The sequence below is a fragment of the Mustela erminea genome, chromosome 2, assembly GCF_009829155.1.
Source record: "Mustela erminea isolate mMusErm1 chromosome 2, mMusErm1.Pri, whole genome shotgun sequence".
NCBI lineage: Eukaryota > Metazoa > Chordata > Mammalia > Carnivora > Mustelidae > Mustela > Mustela erminea.
Window position 1 is genome coordinate 118,907,913 of NC_045615.1, and position 18,991 is coordinate 118,926,903.

The 18,991-nt window shown below is 36.6% G+C and overlaps 1 protein-coding gene across 2 annotated transcripts in view; it reads left to right on the forward strand.

The window, feature by feature from the left end:
* The window catches only part of STIM2 (stromal interaction molecule 2), a 145,636-nt gene that overhangs the window by 101,858 nt on the left and 24,787 nt on the right, over positions 1 to 18,991 (forward strand). For both annotated transcript variants that reach the window (XM_032334040.1, XM_032334041.1), the window contains exon 4: positions 15,876 to 15,987. In XM_032334040.1, the coding sequence (XP_032189931.1) occupies positions 15,876 to 15,987 (112 nt within the window). The remainder of the gene's footprint in view (positions 1 to 15,875; positions 15,988 to 18,991) is intronic.

Below are 18,991 nucleotides of genomic sequence, written 5' to 3' on the forward strand. Positions count from 1 at the left end.
GCAATTAGGAGAAAAAAGTTTGAAGAGGTCCAATTAGGGGACCAATAATGGAAAAAGAAAGTTGATAAAACACTGAGGTCAAGATGCAGGGAGGTGAAGGACTGAGTGCCAGGAGGCCAAGAAGCAGAAGGAGGAGCCTGGAAGAGCAGTAAGATGCGATATGAGGGGAGCCAGGAGAACTTAGGGTCCTGGAAGCCTAGGGAGGAAATGTTTTAAAAAAGTGGGGCACAGTCCATGTCAGATGCTCCAGAAGTTCAAATGAGAAGGTGACAGAACTTGGATTGGCAAAGTAGTAGTTGGTAATCTTGACAAAAGCAGTTGCCTGTAGTGGTGGAAGCGAAAGTCTGATTGGAGTGGGTAAAGGAGGAAGTGAAGAAGGTAAATACTGTTGACTTTCAAACTAGACTTTGAGAAGAGAAGGTAACAGAAAAGCTTAACAGGGGTGGGTGGGTGGGGTGTGGGAGCATGTGTCCCATGATAAAAAATATAGCTACCCCTTTCAGAAATAATCTGGTATGTTCTTGATATTTGCAGTCTAAAACTTGGACTATAAATGGATTTTCTTATGAGCCTTCTTTGGTCTTACTCTGAATCTTAAGATAATTAAGTGTATCATTTCCCAAATACAGATGCTTTATTAAATTCCATTTTGGTGTTTTAATGAAATGAACCAGTGTAACTCTTAACACTGAGAGTTACATAGTAAATTTTACTCCACCTCTCCCCTTTCTAGAATCTTACCAGCTATTTCAGATTTTCTGTACTTCACAGCACTTCTTTGACAAGGTGAAATCCTTGTCACTTAGTTTACTTAGGATCACTTAGATGTTTCTGTACCTTGTAAGAGGAAATACAGGTTTTTTTTTTTTTTAAGATTTTATTTATTTATTTATTTGACAGACAGATCACAAGTAGGCAGAGAGGCAGGCAGAGAGAGGGAGAGAGAGGAGGAAGCAGGCTCCCTGCTGAGCAGAGTGCCCGAGGGACTCAATCCCAGGACCCTGGGATCATGACCTGAGCCAGAAGGCAGAGGCTTTGACTCACTGATCCACCCAGGTGCCCCACTACAGGTGTTTTTAAAAGCATCATTGGTGGAGCAAAAAAGTGAACTTTAGGTGGCAGAAACCAGGTCCTGTCCATTCTGAGTTACAGTGGAAATCTTGAGAAAGGGATGCTCTCCAAATACATGTAAATTCAGGAAATAGATGATTCTTGGTACATGACCTGAACACCCCCAAAAGGCAAATAGTATTCATCAACTTAAGAAATATATGAGCATATCAACTACTATTCACAACTACTATTATAAAATATACAGAGTAAGAATGTGGAAGGTTTTTGCAGTGTTGTATCTTCATGATGTCCTGGAGTTCTTATTTGAGTTACTCATTAATTTTTGCCAAATGAGGCCTTCTCAATAGGTAAAAAGAACAAATGTAACATCAGACAGCCACTGAGTGTAAAGTTTATTAAAGTAACCAGAGAATTGATTGTCTTGTAGGATATGCTTTTATGAAATTATAAAGAGAGCTTTATTACATTATAAGTAGTTATAGGTAATATTTTATTATCAATTCTAGGAAAAGCAATACTTCTTTGTGACTTAGGCTACTATAAGAAATGGTAGTTTTGTAGCTTACAATGCTGTCTTCATTTTCCATATTTTTAAAAATTTAATTTTTTAAAAATTCAGTTAATTAACCTATAGTGTATTATTAGTTTCAGAGGTAGAGTTCAGTGATGATTCATCGGTGGCATATCATTGCTCATCACAATGTTTTTTTTTTAAGGTTTTTTTTTTTTTTTTAAGATTTTAGTTACTTATTTATTTGAGATAGAGTGGGGGAAAAAAAAAAGCACAAACAGGGCAGAGGAGCAAAGGGAAAGGGAGAAGCAGCCTCCTGCTGAGCAGGGAGTCTGATGTGGGGCTCTATCCTGGGACCCTGAGATCATGACCTAAGCTGAAGGCAGATGTTTAACTGACTGAGCCACCTAAGTGTCCCAACAAGTGCCCTTCTTAATGCCCACCACCCCGGTACCCCACCCCCCACCTCAGCAGCCCTCAGTGTTTCCTATAGTTAAGAGTCTCTTACAGCTTTCCTCCCTCTCTGATTTCATCTGACTTTATTTTTCCCTTCCTCCCCTTATGATCCAGATTTTTAATGAAAAACTGGTGATATTTTTTCAAAAATGAATTTTGTATCATTGTTAGTGTCTTTGCTTTTTTGTGTATTAATAGGAAACAAGGAGCAGAGTTCTCTGAAATATCAAATGTATAAAATATTTTCATTAGTATTTGTAGATTGATAGCATGTGGAAACCTACAAATAATTATGGAGTTCGTCTTCTGGAATATAAGGATTTGTTTATTTTGCAAGTAAATTGGTTAGGTGGGGAGCTAGAGGTGATCATTTCTGGTTTGTCAACATTTTCATTTAAATAAAAATTATTACTCAATAGAATAAAGTATATTGTTTTCATGGAATAACAAGTATAAGAAAAGACAATTTATAATTTAAGAACTTTGAATTTAATTATTTGGTAATAGCTTGTTGGTTTGTCACCTAACGGTTTCACTAAAATAAGCAGAATTACTTTTCTTCCCCTTTGGCACAGCTGGGGCCCAGGCGGAAAAAAAAAGTTAAAATAGGAATGTACTTTGGGATCTGAGAAATAAGTCGATTACAAGAGAACAAGGAAATACAACTGGGAATTATTGAATAGACGATAGAAAAGGCAAAAAACTCTGAAACAGATTATTTCAATTCCAGCCCATAAAAGTGGAGAAATAGTAAAGTTTACATGTATTAGTAATTTAAACAATGTAATTATTCCTTAAAAAAAAAAAACTACTAAAATTTCAGATAATTCCTGAATGTAGCGTAAGTCAAGGGAATTGGTTTTCCTTTAAAGTCTTCGTTTTCAAAAAGTATCATAAATATTTTTGTAGTAGTTTATTAGTTTTTTGCAGGATAAACATCCTAAATCTGTATTAGGAGCTTTCTAATAGTGTGAATTTAGTATCTTATATCTTTTCAATCTGGTACTAAGTGAACAATGAACAACAAATAAACTTTATGGGTTCTGAGGCTACATAATTCCTGGGGCCTCTTATCTTTTAGACACTAATTTCTTGAGAAACCTTGAAGTATACCTATCCTTTTCCTGGAGAGACAGTATCCCAAAGGAGCTTGACTGCCTGTATTCAGTTCTTTATATAACACTTACCTAGATTCGTGACCTTGGGCAAGTACCTTAATCTCCATTTTCCTAACTTTCCCCATTTGTAAATGTAGTTTATTATAGTACTACTACCTTAGAGGATTGTATTGAGGATTAAATGAGTTATTGAATATATAGAGTTTAGGATAATACTTGATAGTTAATAAGGGCCTGGTGTTTACAGTTATCATTGTTAGGGTTTAAAGATTACTGTACCTTATTGAAGAAAAACAGAAGCTACAAAATACTAGAGAAATCAGCAATTATTAGAACTCTACCTACATAACTAAGAAAGAGTTAGAAATACTTCTTTTTAAAATTGTAATGTCTTAACTGAAACCAGTTTTAAATTTCATGAAATTTGCTGTACCGGAACAAAGAGCTCTCACATATACTTTGTCCAGAGACCCTCATTCCAGTTTTGCCATTTGTCCTGATAATGATCTTTATAGCCAAAGGATCCAAGAGTATGCATTATACCCAGTTGTCCTGTCTTCTTCAATTTGAAACAATTCCATAGTATTTCCTGGACTTTCCTGTCTTTGGCTTGAAACTTAACATGAGTGACCTTTCACAGATTGCATCTAAATTAGAATTTGTTTTGAGGGTTTCATATGGTTAGATCCAGGTAATGCATTGTGGATTGGACTGTTACAGAAATGATCCTTCTCATTACATCTTTTTAAGTGGCATATGGGATCAATTTATTTGGTTACTGATGGTATTATCTTTGATCACTTCATTAAGATAATGTCTTTGTTTTTAACTGTAAAGTTACTTTCTTTTCTTTTGTAATTAATAAATTTTTTTGTGGAGAGAAACTTGGAGACTTTGTAAAAGCATATTCCTCATATCCCTTGCACCCACTAGTTGTAGCGTCTGTTGGCAATTCTTGCCTCAGTTGATTAACTCTCATTGTAATTTTTTTGGTTTACATAATTCCTTCTATTTATTAGTTGCATTCTACTGTAAGGAAGAGATTTAAACAGTTTATTATCAAAATCTTTTCCTGTGGAGATGGTAGGGAGGAAGACAGATATATCTTGAGAGTAGAAATTGGAGAAATAGTGAATCTCAGAATCTCATGGTCTGAAGATTGATCTTCTGCACTTACTGATTTATATCCTTGTGGACTCTTGGATTTCTGCTTTATTCAGTGGGTCATAGTTTGTTGCTGTTATTATTTTGATGCTCAAATTGTATCATATTTGGCTAGTGGAAAGCCTTTCAAGCTGGCTGACTTCTATATTATTTTGTGTATGTCTCCATCATTTTTTGAGCTCCTCTTTACTTTCTGGCACAAAAAAGATGTTCCAGACTCATGTTATTTCTCAGCCCTATCCCTGGAAACAGCTATTTCCTCAAGGACTCCTGGTTATATAGAGTTGAAATTGTATTTCGAAACTGTGATTTGTGCACTAGGTATGTTTATTGCTACTGAGGTGTTGTTGCCAGGCCTTCTCAGTGAACAGGTTAGAAATACATACCTTTGTATTTATTTCTGTCTATATATTAAAAAGCCTTGAGTATCATTGATATCTGGTACCAGTTCATACTGCTACCAGTATAACATTACTGGGTCAATTCTAGCTTAATCCCTTTCCCTACTTGTACCTGCTTTTACTCATCATGAAAAGCCTAGCTGTTATGTTCAATATATTTCCTTATTTGCCAGAGCGGCCCCCCCCCCCCCCCCGCCTCCCTACTTAGCCACTTTCTTGACTCTGTTGGGCTGCTACCTTATTCAGGAGTCTGCCATGTATAGACCTCCACCCTCACAGAGCTACCACCCCATCCCGTGTCCCAGTTATGTATACCCTGATCACCATTTGCCTATCTTCTCATCCTCTTAACGGAATCTAGCCACTGCTGGGTAATTGAAAGATTTTGAAATAAGCTTGAGAATTTGAAAAAACTTTGGAGAGGAGTCCTCTCCAGTGACACTCTGTCAGTGAGTCTGTCTTTATTTTTATTACTGAAGTACATTATTCACATTTTTCCTTTTTCCTAGAACTCTAGCTATTGACAAGGGTCCCTTTGAATGGGGAAGTTATTTAGTATTTAAAAATTTTTTTTTTTACTTTTATTTGACAGACAGAGATCACAAGTAGGCAGAGAGTTAGGCTGAGAGAGAGAGGGAAGCAGGCTCCCTGCTGAGCAGAGAGCCCGATGCCGGGCTTGATTCCAGGACCCTGGGATCATGACCTGAGCTGAAGGCAGAGTCTTTAACCCACTGAGCCACCCAGGCGCCCTGTTATTTAGTATTTTAATGTTTTAACCATTGTGTCAGTACTCCGAAAATGAGAACTTTTCTTAAAAGTTATTTTGTCAGTAATAACTAGTTAAACCACTACTCTATATAGTAAATGAAGCCTTGGTTGGGAAATGTTATCTGCCAAGTAAATGCAACTAATAATATTTGGGATCTGTTAAATTTCTAAACACTAAATGTACTAGAAAAAGGCATATGCAGTTGCATACTAAAATGGAAACTGCCCGAGTCCTGAAAATACTTCTGTCATTGAAATTGGTGAATTTTTTTATCTAGAAGAAATTAAGATTAAAAAGTTTTGAATGTAGTGCCTTTTCCTACCTGGAGATTGTGTGACAAGCTGTGAAAACTCAATTTTTAATCCCCTTTAGAAAGAAAGTATTTATTAACTGGACTTTTCTGTTCATTTTTTGTTGAACTCCCTCTTAAAGTCAGTATATATATATATATATATATATATATATATATATATATATTTGAGCTTTCTAATAGTGTTAGTGATAATATCTTGACTCTGATGTTTTATATTTATTTTATCCAGTGCCCAGTAGTAATTACTGTGAACTCAGTAAATATGTGCTGAATAATGGGGCGCCTGGGTGGCTCAGTGGGTTAAAGCCTCTGCCTTCTGCTCAGGTCATGATCTCAGGGTCCTGGGATCGAGCCCCACATTGGGCTCTCTGTTCTGCAGGGGGTCTGCTTCTCTCTTTCTCTGCCTGCCTCTCTGCCTACTTGTGATCTGTCAAATAAATAAATAAAATCTTTAAAAAAAATTTGCTGAATAAAAGAATCCCAAGTTGGGTGCCTGGGTGGCTCAGTGGGTTAAGCCGCTGCCTTCGGCTCAGGTCGTGATCTCAGGGTCCTGGGATCGAGTCCCGCATCGGGCTCTCTGCTCAGCAGGGAGCCTGCTTCCCTCTCTCTCTCTGCCTGCCTCTCCATCTACTTGTGATTTCTCTCTGTCAAATAAATAAATAAAATCTTTAAAAAAAAAAAAAAAGAATCCCAAGTTGCATGTAGAGAAAATTCTTTTGAAGAAACTTTCAAATTCCAATAGAAAAAAAATTGATCTTTTTAAATAATTTTAATAACAGAAAATTAAAGCAAACATTTGTAAAGCTGTCATTTAAAAGTAGAATTTCTGTTAACATATTTCTTGAAAAGCAGCATCTGCTCCATTTTATGAAACTTAGTAATACTTCTGAAAATGTTTGCTGCTTTATCTAGAAGCGCCACTAAAAGGAGTAAACGAAGGTGACATTTTCCTGGCAGCCTTGGTTGATAGAATCACTTTGTCATCTATTCACTCATCTAACAAACGTTAATTGAGTTCCTAAGACATATCTGCCATTCCACATTTATGTAGTGGTAGCTATATTTTTGACATTGTACAACATGTTGGGAATGAATATAAAAATGAATGAGAAGTGTTGTCTGCCCTTAAAGAACTTACCTTCATTTTATGTGAAATGCTCTTTTTATTCTCAGTTCAGTGTTTAAAAGTAAATAAAAGAGGGCAAGATGGGCAGCCGAGGGGCTGAGTGTGACACGAAAGAATGCATAACCAGAGATGCGACCACCCTGTCCTTAAGGTGATGTCTTTAATAATGTCTTTAATACAATAGTGAGGTATTTAAGAAAACTTGATTAAACTTTTAGTTTTCTTTATGGCCTCTGAGTCCACTGGTTTGTTGACTCAAGAAAGTGTATTCTTTGCATTTCTTTAATTACAAATAATTTCTGATTCATTGTTACTATTTTATTGTGATACTTATTTACATTTGTAGTTTCACACCATTGCTTAGAGGCATTTCCACATGCATTTTGCTAATCTTCAGAACAGTCATAAAATTTTAAGACTCTGTTTCTCCAGGTTTTATTTTATAGGTATGTCTTTGTTATTCCTCACCATCTTCATGAAATTACAGGCTGATACTCTATCCTGTTTAAATTAAAATAAGATGGCAGTTTACAAGAGAAAAAGTAATAAAGTCTTCCTTTAGTGTCCATTTTACCACTCTTGAGAAGAAGACACCCTGGTAACTTTTATGTTCTAAATGTTCAGACATTTGCTAGCATTTATGAAGTGTGCCTAAAAATTACATGTAATTCTTGGACGGTGAAAGTTAAGGAGCTCATGAGGGACAGTATGTGTATTTATTTGTCTTTAGTACAACTACTAATATTTGGACTTCCCAAGTTCAGGGTGTGGCTTTTAGGTGTCCAAATATAGCATGTTGCAGGAATGTAGTCCATGCTACAGAGACATGCCCCGCCAAGCAGTGTGCAAATGAGGAGCTCATATTCTGGCACCGTTCTAAAGATAAGCCTGTCTGGACCATGCAGAGCAGCTGATCATTTAGCCTCACTCCGAAGTCATACCACAAAATCTATAAACCGGCTGAGATAAGATGAAATGTGGAAAGCTTTAAACTTTTTCATCTTTTATATTCTAAAAAGTAATTTTTAACTGTTTCTGTTGCATTTAGTTGAAGTTGCTTTGCATCAAAGCCCTGCTGTATTGTACCTTAGATTAATTGCATTTTCTTTTGGCAAGTTATGTTACTGTAAAGAGACTTTCGGAGGCTTTAGTTACTTGAAATCTCATAGTGAAATTGAATTTAGAGAAGTGGTTAATACTGGTATGCACATATATTTTAGAATACAGTACTTCATATAAATATACCAATAATTCAGTTATCTTTATAGCCACAAATATTTATCTGTAAGTTTATTCTAAAAAGATTTTTATTTTATTTATTTATTTATTTATTTATTTGACAGAGAGAGAGAGCGCGAGAGCGAGCAAGCGAGAGAGAGCGTGCGCACAAGTAGGGAGAACAGCAGGCAGAGGCAGAGGAAGAGGGAAATGCAGGCTCTCCGCTGAGCATGGAGCCTGATGCAGGGCTTGATCCTAGGACCCTGGGATCGTGACCTAAGCTGAAGGCAGCCACTTAACTGACTGAGCCACCCAGGTGTCCCCACAAATAGTTTCTTGCTTGTTTATCAAGAAGCTGCAAAATCTAGAACTTCTTTCAATAACCATTTTATATGGCCAACTTTAAGTGTAGTTGCTTTTGTTAACAATGTTTTAATTATGTTAAATATGTTAATATTTTGTTAATCATGTTTATTCTTTCTCCTCCCTTTTACCAAACCTTTTGGTACTTATAAAGATGTTTTCATGCTTTAATAGAAGATAGTGAGTGTGTATTGAACTGTACTGTATTTAATTCTGCAGTACTATTTTATGGTATCAGAAGTTGATTTTTCTAAAATATATTAGTTTGCGGGAAGAAACTGTTATGCCAGTTGCTTTCTTAGCATTAATACGTTGCAAGTGTGTGTGTGTGTGTGTGTGTGTGTTTTGTTTTTAGAGAGGGAGGAAGGGGTAGAGGGAATTGGAGAGAGAATCTTAGGCAGACTCCATGCGGGCCGTGGAACCTTATAGGCCTCCATCTTACAACCCTGAGATCATGACCTGAGCTGAAATGGAGAGTCAGTTGCTCAAACAACTGAGCCACCCAGGCACCCCAGCTCGTGTGTGAGTGAGTGTGTGTGTGTGTGTGTGTGTGTGTGTGTTTATTTGAGAGAGAGAGTGAGTGAGCAAGCAGGGAGAGGGAGAAGCAGACTCCCTGCTGAGCAGGAAGCCCTGGGATCATGATCCAGACGCTTAACTGACTGAGCCTGTGAGGTGCCCCTTAACGAGGTTTTTTTTTTTTTTTTTTTACCATCAATTTAGGATATTGCAGGTTTTAAAAAATAGTCGGAGAGCTATTAAGACATGAAGTATAGAATAAATGTAATGCGTGTGTTATATCCAAGTTCTGACGTGGCTGATGGTGACTTGACTGTATTTTGAAATGTTTTCATCATGCAGAGGAGGTGGGGAGGGGGCCGTATAATGGTTAGAAGTTGGGGCTTTGAAGTCAACAGGGGAAGTTTTGAATCCTCTCTCTGCTACTTCCTTGTGTGAATTTACACATACTCTGTTAGCCTCAGCTTCCTGATCTGTGGACCAGGATTATAATATTACTTGTAAAACCCATTTCATAGGGTTGTTGAAAGAATTTAATGAAATAATTCACGTAAAGCCTTTATTCTAGTTCCTGGAAATTGCCAAGTGCTCACACAATATTAGTTACTGCTATTATTAACATGTTCTCTGTGCACGCTAATGCTTTATAATTAGGAATCAGTTTTTTCTCATAGTATTTAGGTGATTTTACAAATTGTCTTTGAAGGTTTTTAGGACAGCATGTACTTATATTAAATATAACAGATGAAAACTTATATGGTGGTACTTCACTAAGCTGTTTTGTATTTTTAGGCTTGTAACTTAATACAGGTATATGGCTAAGTACACTGGGTGCATTGGTTTTATAAGATTGCCTTTTATAGATGAAAGGAGCAAGTAAATATGTATATCTTAATCTTCTGAAGTGTATCTTTCACACTGGTTTGTGTATATCATACTTAAGGCAGGGGTGGACTGGAAGCACGTAAGTTCTCATCTCATCCTGCTGTCAAACACCCAGCTGTAAAGTGGCACCTTCTAACTTCCAGGATGTTGTAGGTCTCTGTGATTCTGATTTGGTGTCAAGGATTCTCCAGTGCAGCTTTGAAATATGATATCATGAAAACAGTATTTTTTGTCTTTTACACAACTATAGACATGGTATAGCCAGTAGACCCAATTAAATACAGCAGGTTTGGTTTTCGCCTTTAGGGAAGAAAAACACGTTACACATACAGCTGATACTTAAATGGCAACATTATGCTGGGCTGCATAGCTCCTGCCTTATGGAAGCTTATAGTATAGTAGAGACATAAGATGCAGTTAGAAAATAATGCATCACGTATAATGTATTGTTTGATACAAATACTAAGTATCAGGGTTGGGGGAGAACACTTTCAGTTGCAGTGTTTCTTCTCCTTAAAACCAGTTTGTACAGGAGGATGTACCTATGCATGGTTCATGTGTTTCTTTTAGAAGGCTTCTTCAGCTGGGTGGCCACAGGAATACTAGCTTCTCTCTCTGTTGCTGGCTATTTCTAGCCCTTTCTATCTTGTTATTCTCCCATTATGATAAATCCTCTTACTGTCTAAAAGCTGCTCTCCCCTTAGGTCCAGTTATCATTTTCCCTCTTTTTCAAGGCCTGATCAGAATAATTACATGGTGGCACTGAGACTTGCAAGGAGGAAGGGGAAGAGAGGGAAGCTGTTTTGGTGTAGAATCAGGAACTTCATTCCCTATTACAGAAATAGCATTGTTGAGAGCAGCAAGGGGGAGGGATAATGAAAAGGAGAATCCTTATCTTGCCTCTGTTCCTGTGAAAATCCATAAACGTGTGCCCCCACACATCCTACATCTTCACACCCACTCATCTCCTGAAGATTTGGTTCTACTCACCATCCTGTCCCTGCTCTTTCCTGTTCCTCATCACCTTCTTTGTGCCAGAGCCCTGCCCCAGCTCTGAGTCTCTTGGCTCTTAGAAAGTCTTATCATTTAGGCTTTTCTAAGTCCCAGGAGTCACCTCATGATGAAGAACTGGCATAGCTCCATTGAGCTATTGTGTTACTACTTCCAGGTCCAGGAGGCCACAATGTGTCCTTGATGTCTCTAGTGGAATCCCAAATCCATTAATGCAATTACCTATAGCAGATTGCTCATACATAATGCTTAACTCTTGTATTACTATTAGTACTATGCGTCTAGAAGGTTTGTTTCTAAGAGAAAATGTGTTTTAAGTTTTAAACAGTGAGGTATTCAAATTAGGAGACACCTATATTGGCAGTAAACTTGGATTCTGAAAATGAGAGTTCAAATTCTAGCTCTTCTAGTTCATAGACGTGTGTGACCATTTGTGTACTTATTGGCCTCTTCTGGCTAAGGTTCTCTGTATTGGCTGTAGAGAGAATAGCTGTCTCAAATGTGGTTATGGGGGCTTAATGAGAATGTAAGTGAAAGGGTATAATAAAATATAAAATCCTATGTCAAAGGAATGTGGCTTTTTGGTGTTAACAGTCACTATATTACATTAAAAAAAAAAAAAAGAAAAGTTTCTGCCTTCTAGGAACTCCTCACCCAGGGTTAGATAAGACAGAAATGGGCAATTCCATGAGAGTATGTGATACATTCTGTGGCAAATATATGTACCTGTGATGAGGGGCACAGAGGAGAGCAACTATAATCTGAAAATGGACATTTAGGGGAAACTTCCTGGACGTGGGATTTGCTGGTCTGAGTCTTAAAGGCCAGGGAAGAAACATGCCTGGCAGAGAAAGAGGAAGAAGGGAAAGCCATTCCAGGTCGAAGGAGTGGCAGGGGGGAATGTGGTACATTCAGAAAGCTGCAGGTATGGCTTCAGGTATGACTGGAGCATAAGCTGTCTACTTGTATTGCTTAATTTGATTATTGGGACCCCTTACCTAAATCTGAAAAGGCAATTTACTGCACAGTGGTTAACAACTCTAGAAATAAACTCAGTCTGAAACCTGGTTTGATCATTTGCTAATAATCTTTTATGTCTAATTAAGAACTTCATCTTCATAGACTTTGAAGTTCTGTGTGATCAAGGTGTCTACTTCAGTGGGTTGTTGCGATGAGTATTTGAAATAATGTTTGCAAATCTCCTGGTGTTTAATACACACATAATAAACTTTAGCAGCAGTTTTTGTGTCTGTCTTGAAAGTTTTTAAGGTTAGTTTCCCCCCCCCCCCCCCCCCCCCCGTCAGTATCTTATAATCTACTTTCTAGGCTAGCTATTTAGCAATATTTTAAACACCAACTTTTGTTTGTTATAATGGAATCAGAATTTGAGTGAATTTTTAAAGGTGGTCTAGATTAATTTTATCATTCTCTGTGTTAAGAAACTGACTCATAATTAATCACCTGGCTGTCATGTCCTAGTGAATCTGTGACACAGCTGAGACAAGAATAAGGTCTCTGTATTCCGGAGTTCTTTATTTTAGCCTTGGAATAAATGTCAAAAATCACTCGGAGACACAGTTTCTAGCAGAAAGAATATAAGTTAGCTGTATAGAAATTGGCTTTTCTATAGTTTTGCAGAAGGGAAATCTAGGTTTTGAAGAAATGCAGTCTCCTTCTCGGGCTGCCCTCTGGTGGAAGTTCTGTTTAGCAACAGCACATGTGAAAGAGCCCTGAAAGGCGGTGATGAGGAACCAGGTAATAATTCTTAAATGAGTGAGTGCTTTGTCATCAAAGATTTCTTGTACAAAGTCCTATTTCTGATTATTTGAGTCTCCTCACTAAAGTGTGGAAATAGATTTTCACAATACCTGTTCTACTTCATTTATTCAAGAGGATCAAACAGGTAATTTTTGTTGAGCATCTTTTGTGTACCATATGCTAGGAATAGAAGCAAGAAGCAATTCATTAGTGAAGTAAACATATGTTGAAATGATCATACAATAAATCATACAAATAAATAGCTATAATTAGTTAAATGCTGTGCCTAAAGAGTACAGAGTGATTTATGACCATTAACAATGTTTGGGAAGCCTCCCTTGAGGTACTGAAGTCTTAACTGAGATAGGGAAACTCAGTAAAGAGACAAAGATGAGTCAGAGCAATGGGAGAAAAAAATCATACTGAGGAAATAGCATGTGCAAAGGCCCTGAGGAGGGACACAGTATGATCTCTCCTAAGAACTGAAAGACAGCTAGTATATTTGGATCAGAGAAAGCTCATGTAAAGTACATGCCATGATCGTGAGAAGTGAAGGTATTTACTAGGTATTACTGAATAAACCAAAAGGCATAGGAAGAAGTGAACCTCTCCCAAAGTAAACTGTGTGCTCTGAATTAGAATTTTGTTGTTTTAAAGATTCATTATAAAGAAAATTACTTTAGAGCCACTGTAATACTCTGTTTACAGAGTAGAGTAATGCTGGGATTTGGGCACTTTAAATATGTATTTTTTTTATTCAATTTTTCTTCCTTTATATGCTGGCTTATTGGGAATTGGGGGAATATTTTGATGTGCTGGAGTGTTGAGATCAGGGACTTTTGTTGATCAGTTGAACAGCAATAGAAATGACAGAATCTTATCCTTTTTTCTTAGCTGAGATTTTTGTGTGGGTGTGTGAGGAGCAGCTGCACTGTTGGTTTCTTGGCAATCAAGACAAGCAATTCTCAGTGCAGTTCATGCTGAATGGGAAGAAACTTAAAAGAAAAAAGGCTACTTTGAATATATTAATTTCAGTAGAAAGCACCGAGGGCCTGAACCTTTGGCTGGTATTCCAATTTATTTGACTAAATGGGTACAGCAGCCTTGGGCATGTATCCAAGCATATGGCAGAAACACATGAAGGAGAGATTTTTAAAATAGTCAAAGCTTTGTCTCAATAGAAAATCATCAATTACCATGTGTAATTCTTAAATGAATTTTTGCTAGTTAATTTTTCATTTGTGATATAAGCTTTTTCTCTATTGAGCACTTAATGAAAATGCAGATTGTGAAGAATTAGCTTTGCTTGCAAAAGTGAACTCATAATTTTCTGTAGTTTATCAGAAAGATATTTCTCAAATTTATATATACACAGATGGATTCCTAGGTCTGCTTTTACTGCTCACTTATTTTCATCACTCTCTTTTGACTTTTTTGTGGCCTGTAAGCACTTTGTGTTCCCAAACTCTCAAATTAAATGCAGACAATATGGAGCTCTTAATTTTTTAAGGACACTTGGATCCTTCCCTTCGGATAATGTTGTTATTGTCCTCCATATGCTTCAAGCAGGAATGTCTAAGTCGTTCCCAATCTTTAACTGTTTGTTTATCTCTCTACTGCTATTTTAGTATTAGTGCTTTAGAGTAGCATAGTCAGGTCCTACAGTCAGTTGGCCTGGGTTCCTATGCAGTCCTGCTACTGACCATCTTGGTCCCCTTGACTTTTTAGTTTCTTATCTCAAAAATGGAGATAATCATATTAGTGCTTCATGAGGTTTGTTTTTAAGTAAGGCTTAGAGGAAAAAATGAATGTAATGAGCTTAATTCAAAATAAGTGTCCAAGAGAAGAGATGCTATAACTGGTCATTTTCTTGATGATTTTGGGCCATTTCCTCAATCCACTGTCCTGGGGGATCTCATTCAGCATAAAGATCAACCGAATGCTGATGACTCTCAATTTTTATATCTTTGTTTCTAACCTCATTTTTCCTGAAGCTCCAGACTTGCGTAACTGACTGCTACTATAGATATACACTTAAATATCTAATAATACTTCAATAAAACATGTCTAAAAGCAACTTTTGATCTCTGTCACGCATTCCTACTTGCCTCCCCAGTCTGTTCCTTCCTAGTCTTTCCTATCACAGTTAATGGCACCGCCCTGTGTACTTTTTTTTTTTTTTTTAACTTTCCTGTAGCCAACAACCTTCATCCATTTTGTGAGCACATCTAGCAGCATTATCCCCGGAATATATCCTAAATCTGACCACTTGTCTGTCGCCAAATCCTCTGCTAACACTGTAGTCCCAGGCAATAACCTCTCATTTGGACAGCTATATAAATGAATGTCCTGCTTACTGCTCTTTGTTTTCGTTCTTGTCTCCTATAATCCTTTCTCCACATTGAGGGTAAACGTAGATTTGAAAACATTGGTTATTTACCGCTTCCTTCTCTCAAACGTGGCTAGTTCAGTACAATCATAAGGCCTTTACACTAGCTTTTCCTTCTGTTAGGGATATTTTTATCCCTGATCATCACAGTGTTAGCTTCTTGCAAGTTTTGGTTCTCAAATCAGATAACAGCTCCTCAGAGGCTCTCCTGACAGCTTTCCTTTCTTTCTTAATAGCTGCTCTCTGTCTGGAATTTCCCCCACTTTTCTTCCATGTCTTGTGGATTGCCCCTCCCCTCTCCCATGAGGCCAAGGACTTTATGCATCTTGTTTACTAACATATTCCCAGGGCTTAGAATGGGACCTGATATGATATTCAGAAGGTTTACAGGATTATATGGATGGATGACAAATGAAAGAATAATTAGGTACATGTTTTATAAGTGTTTTTTACATCCAGAGAAATGATGGATTGTTTCATCCTGAATGATTTTACATAGTTGCTTATTTTAGAATTAACCATGCTAATTTTTTTCTTTTTATTTCATGTTTTCTCTGTCATAGATTATAAGCTCTTAAGTGTAGGAGGTATGTCTCCATTGTTTTCAGCTTCTGATAGAATGCCAAATATCATGTTAGTACTTACTGTCAATTGAATTGAATTGAAAATTCAATTAACATCCTCTGAAATTATAGTAATTTTATGTATGTGTGAATGTATATACATATAAATATATATGTAAATTACACAAGTTTTGAAAGCAGATGTGCTTAAAATATGCCTTCCCCTTTTATCTCTTGCAGTTCATAATTGGACCCTTGAGGATACGCTTCAGTGGTTGATAGAATTTGTTGAACTACCCCAATATGAAAAGAATTTTAGAGACAATAATGTCAAAGGAACAACGCTTCCCAGGTTAGTCTTTATTATCCAAATGTATTTTTTTTTTTTTTTTTACTCAAGGAGAATTACATACTAGATGTTATTTTTAGTGCCAGATTTGTAAGTTGACTCTCTGGCTAAGGGCTCAAAGGAAATATTATAAATATATCCATTCTTTAATTTTTTTTAAGGTGTGAGTTTGCAATTTTAATCAACTTTTCTTATCTGAATAATCAAACTCTTTTTAAAATTTATTACCAAAGATAGTAATTTTGGGAAGTAGAAGATAGGCCAGCTGCATTTTTTTTTAGATAACTTTAGAGGCCAACCTCTGACCATGTGGTAGATATGACAAAAACATACTCATTTGATATTAATCTACCTTTATGAAAGACCTATTTGAATGGGTCATTCTTAATTAGATTCTTTTAATAACAACAATAACCGCTCAGTATTAGTCACTATAAGCTAAACCTCAAAAAAAAACAAAAAATGAGGTTTAGTAAAAACCATTTTAAAGTGTATATTACATGGAGGTACTCTGTATTACCTCATTTAAACTTCATGGTTAAAGTTAAGTATGTATTATTGCATTTTAGGAATTAAAAAAAAAATAGAGAAGTTAAATGTTTTGCCCAATTCAACATTTGAACCCAGACGGATCTTACACCAAAGTCTAGGATGCCAGTTTAATCCCTTAGGTGTCTGGAATTATTGTTACTAGTCTTCTAAATTTTATTTTCTAAATCTATATTAATTAACTTAATAATTTTTCAAGTTTTTTAACTTAATAAGTTTTTATTTAAGTGTTTTTTTTTTTTATTTTTAAGATTTTATTTGACAGAGAGGGAGAAGGAGCCAGGGGGAGGGGCAGTGGAGAGGGAGAAGTAGACTTCACACTGAGTAGGTGACCAACAAGGGTTTCATGGCTCCATCCCAGGAACTTGGGATCACAACCTGAGCAGAAGGCAGATGCTTAGCTCACTGAGCCACCCAGGTGCCCTGTTAATTTTTAAAGATTTAAATGTTGAAATTTGTAATGGTTCTACCAGAACCTGGCCGTTAGAAGATTGCTTATTTTACATTCTCTCAAATGTTTCTTGTATCAAAAAAGATTAAGCCATTATTATTGTCTTATTATTATATGTGATGAGATGTGCATATTGTATTTCTAATCAGTTTACTTACATACTGTATTTGAGTGAGTGGCTTTTGTTGCTTTGGACTTTGGATTTTGGATTGAGTTGAAAAATGTGAAAAGTTTCAACTCAATCCAAAATTTTCATATCTCCTGTAAATATTTTCTGAACATCAACATCAGTATTTCTGAATTTACTCTGTACATGACTATAATGATGGAATTATGAGAATAAGAGTCAATTCAACAAGTGTGTATTGAGTATCATTTATGTTGTTCATGGTGTAACTAGATGCTGGAAAGAAGACAAAGATAAGATAGATTTTTTTGTTTGTTTGCTTGCTTATTTATGAGAGAAAAGGGGTGGGGGGTGTAGGGAGAGGGGCAAAAAGAGAATCTTAAGGAGGCTTCACACTCAGCACAGAGCCTGATGTGGGGTTCGATCCCACGACCCTGAGATCATGACCTGAGCCCAAATCAGAAGTTGGATGCTTAACTGACTGAGTCATACAGGCACCCCAGTTTTTGCTTTTAAATACGAGAAGTTTCTAAGTCAAAACAGGATAGTAGAGCACTAAAATGGGATTAGGGGTTTTTGAGTTCTGTTATCCTGGTATGAGGAACTCATAGTATTTTTCTTATGTTGTCTTTTGGGAAGTTTCTTTGTGTGACAACACGAGATAGAATAGGTTGATTGGTGTTCTGGCAATAAATGTTATGGTCACTTTTTTCTTTTGGTTAAGTAAAGGTTATCAGCGATAACTCAAATCCTAGAATTGTTGAAATAACATCACATTTAATCAAGATCAATTTTTTTAAATAATCTACATGTTGCTAGGAAAGACAAGTTATAAATACAGAAGTTCAGCTTTCAGGTAAGCCCATTGGAGCCTTTTGGAGTGGAGGAGAAAGGAAAACTGGAATGCCCTTCATCCAGCCCCTTTTCTATGGTAATGGCACTTACACTTAAAGGAACAGTATCAATTAACTTAAAGATGTGAGTTACAGAACTTTTTGTAGGGTAACTGTAGATAAAAGAGCTGTTTATAATAATGTATACGAAAATGTATTACACATCACAGATGTACATGTGCCTACAACAATTCATTATGTTTCCTTTCTGTGACATTAAAATACTGTCACATATGCAGTAGGTAGCCAAAATTATGTTAGTTTTATGTCAGTTATCATGAGCTTTTTACTGATTTTCTATACTCTGAAATTCTTATTACCAGAGCTTATACTAAGGCTCTCTTCGCCTGACACATGCCTCCTCATTCCTTTCAGACCTGTGTGAACTTCCCTGACATCCTCACCCACTCAGGTAGAATCACTTCCACCTCTGGGTTCATACTGAACTTTGTATAAAACTGTTATTTGGTATCCTTTTTACTACATCTCATTGTCTTTCTTAAATTTAGTCTATCGATATTGTTGCTATTAATTCATTCATGCATCCATCCATGCATTCATTCATGTATTATACAAGCATTTATCAAGCATCTACTTTTGCCAAGCATAGTGCTAGGTTTGGGGATACTGAGACAAGACCTAGCTTTGGCTTCAAGCAGTTTGTCACGTTAAAGGTGTAATAGCAGCATACACAGAAGGGACCTGCGGAGGTGAAGGAAAGCATTTTGTAAAGGGAATGTTAGAGTTCATTACTCTGTAAAGTGTTATGGAAGCCTATAGCAGTTATAGGAGGCTTTATAACTTCTCCATACTTAAAAGATTTTGATACCTTCCAAAATAAAATATAGTCGTTCAGAGTACAGTCGTTGGAATCACACATATTTGGATTTGAATCCCTGCCCTACCTCTTGCTAATTATGCAACCTTGGGCGAGTTACTCAATCTTTCCCTACCTTAGTTTCCTCATTTATAAAATGGGAATTTTAT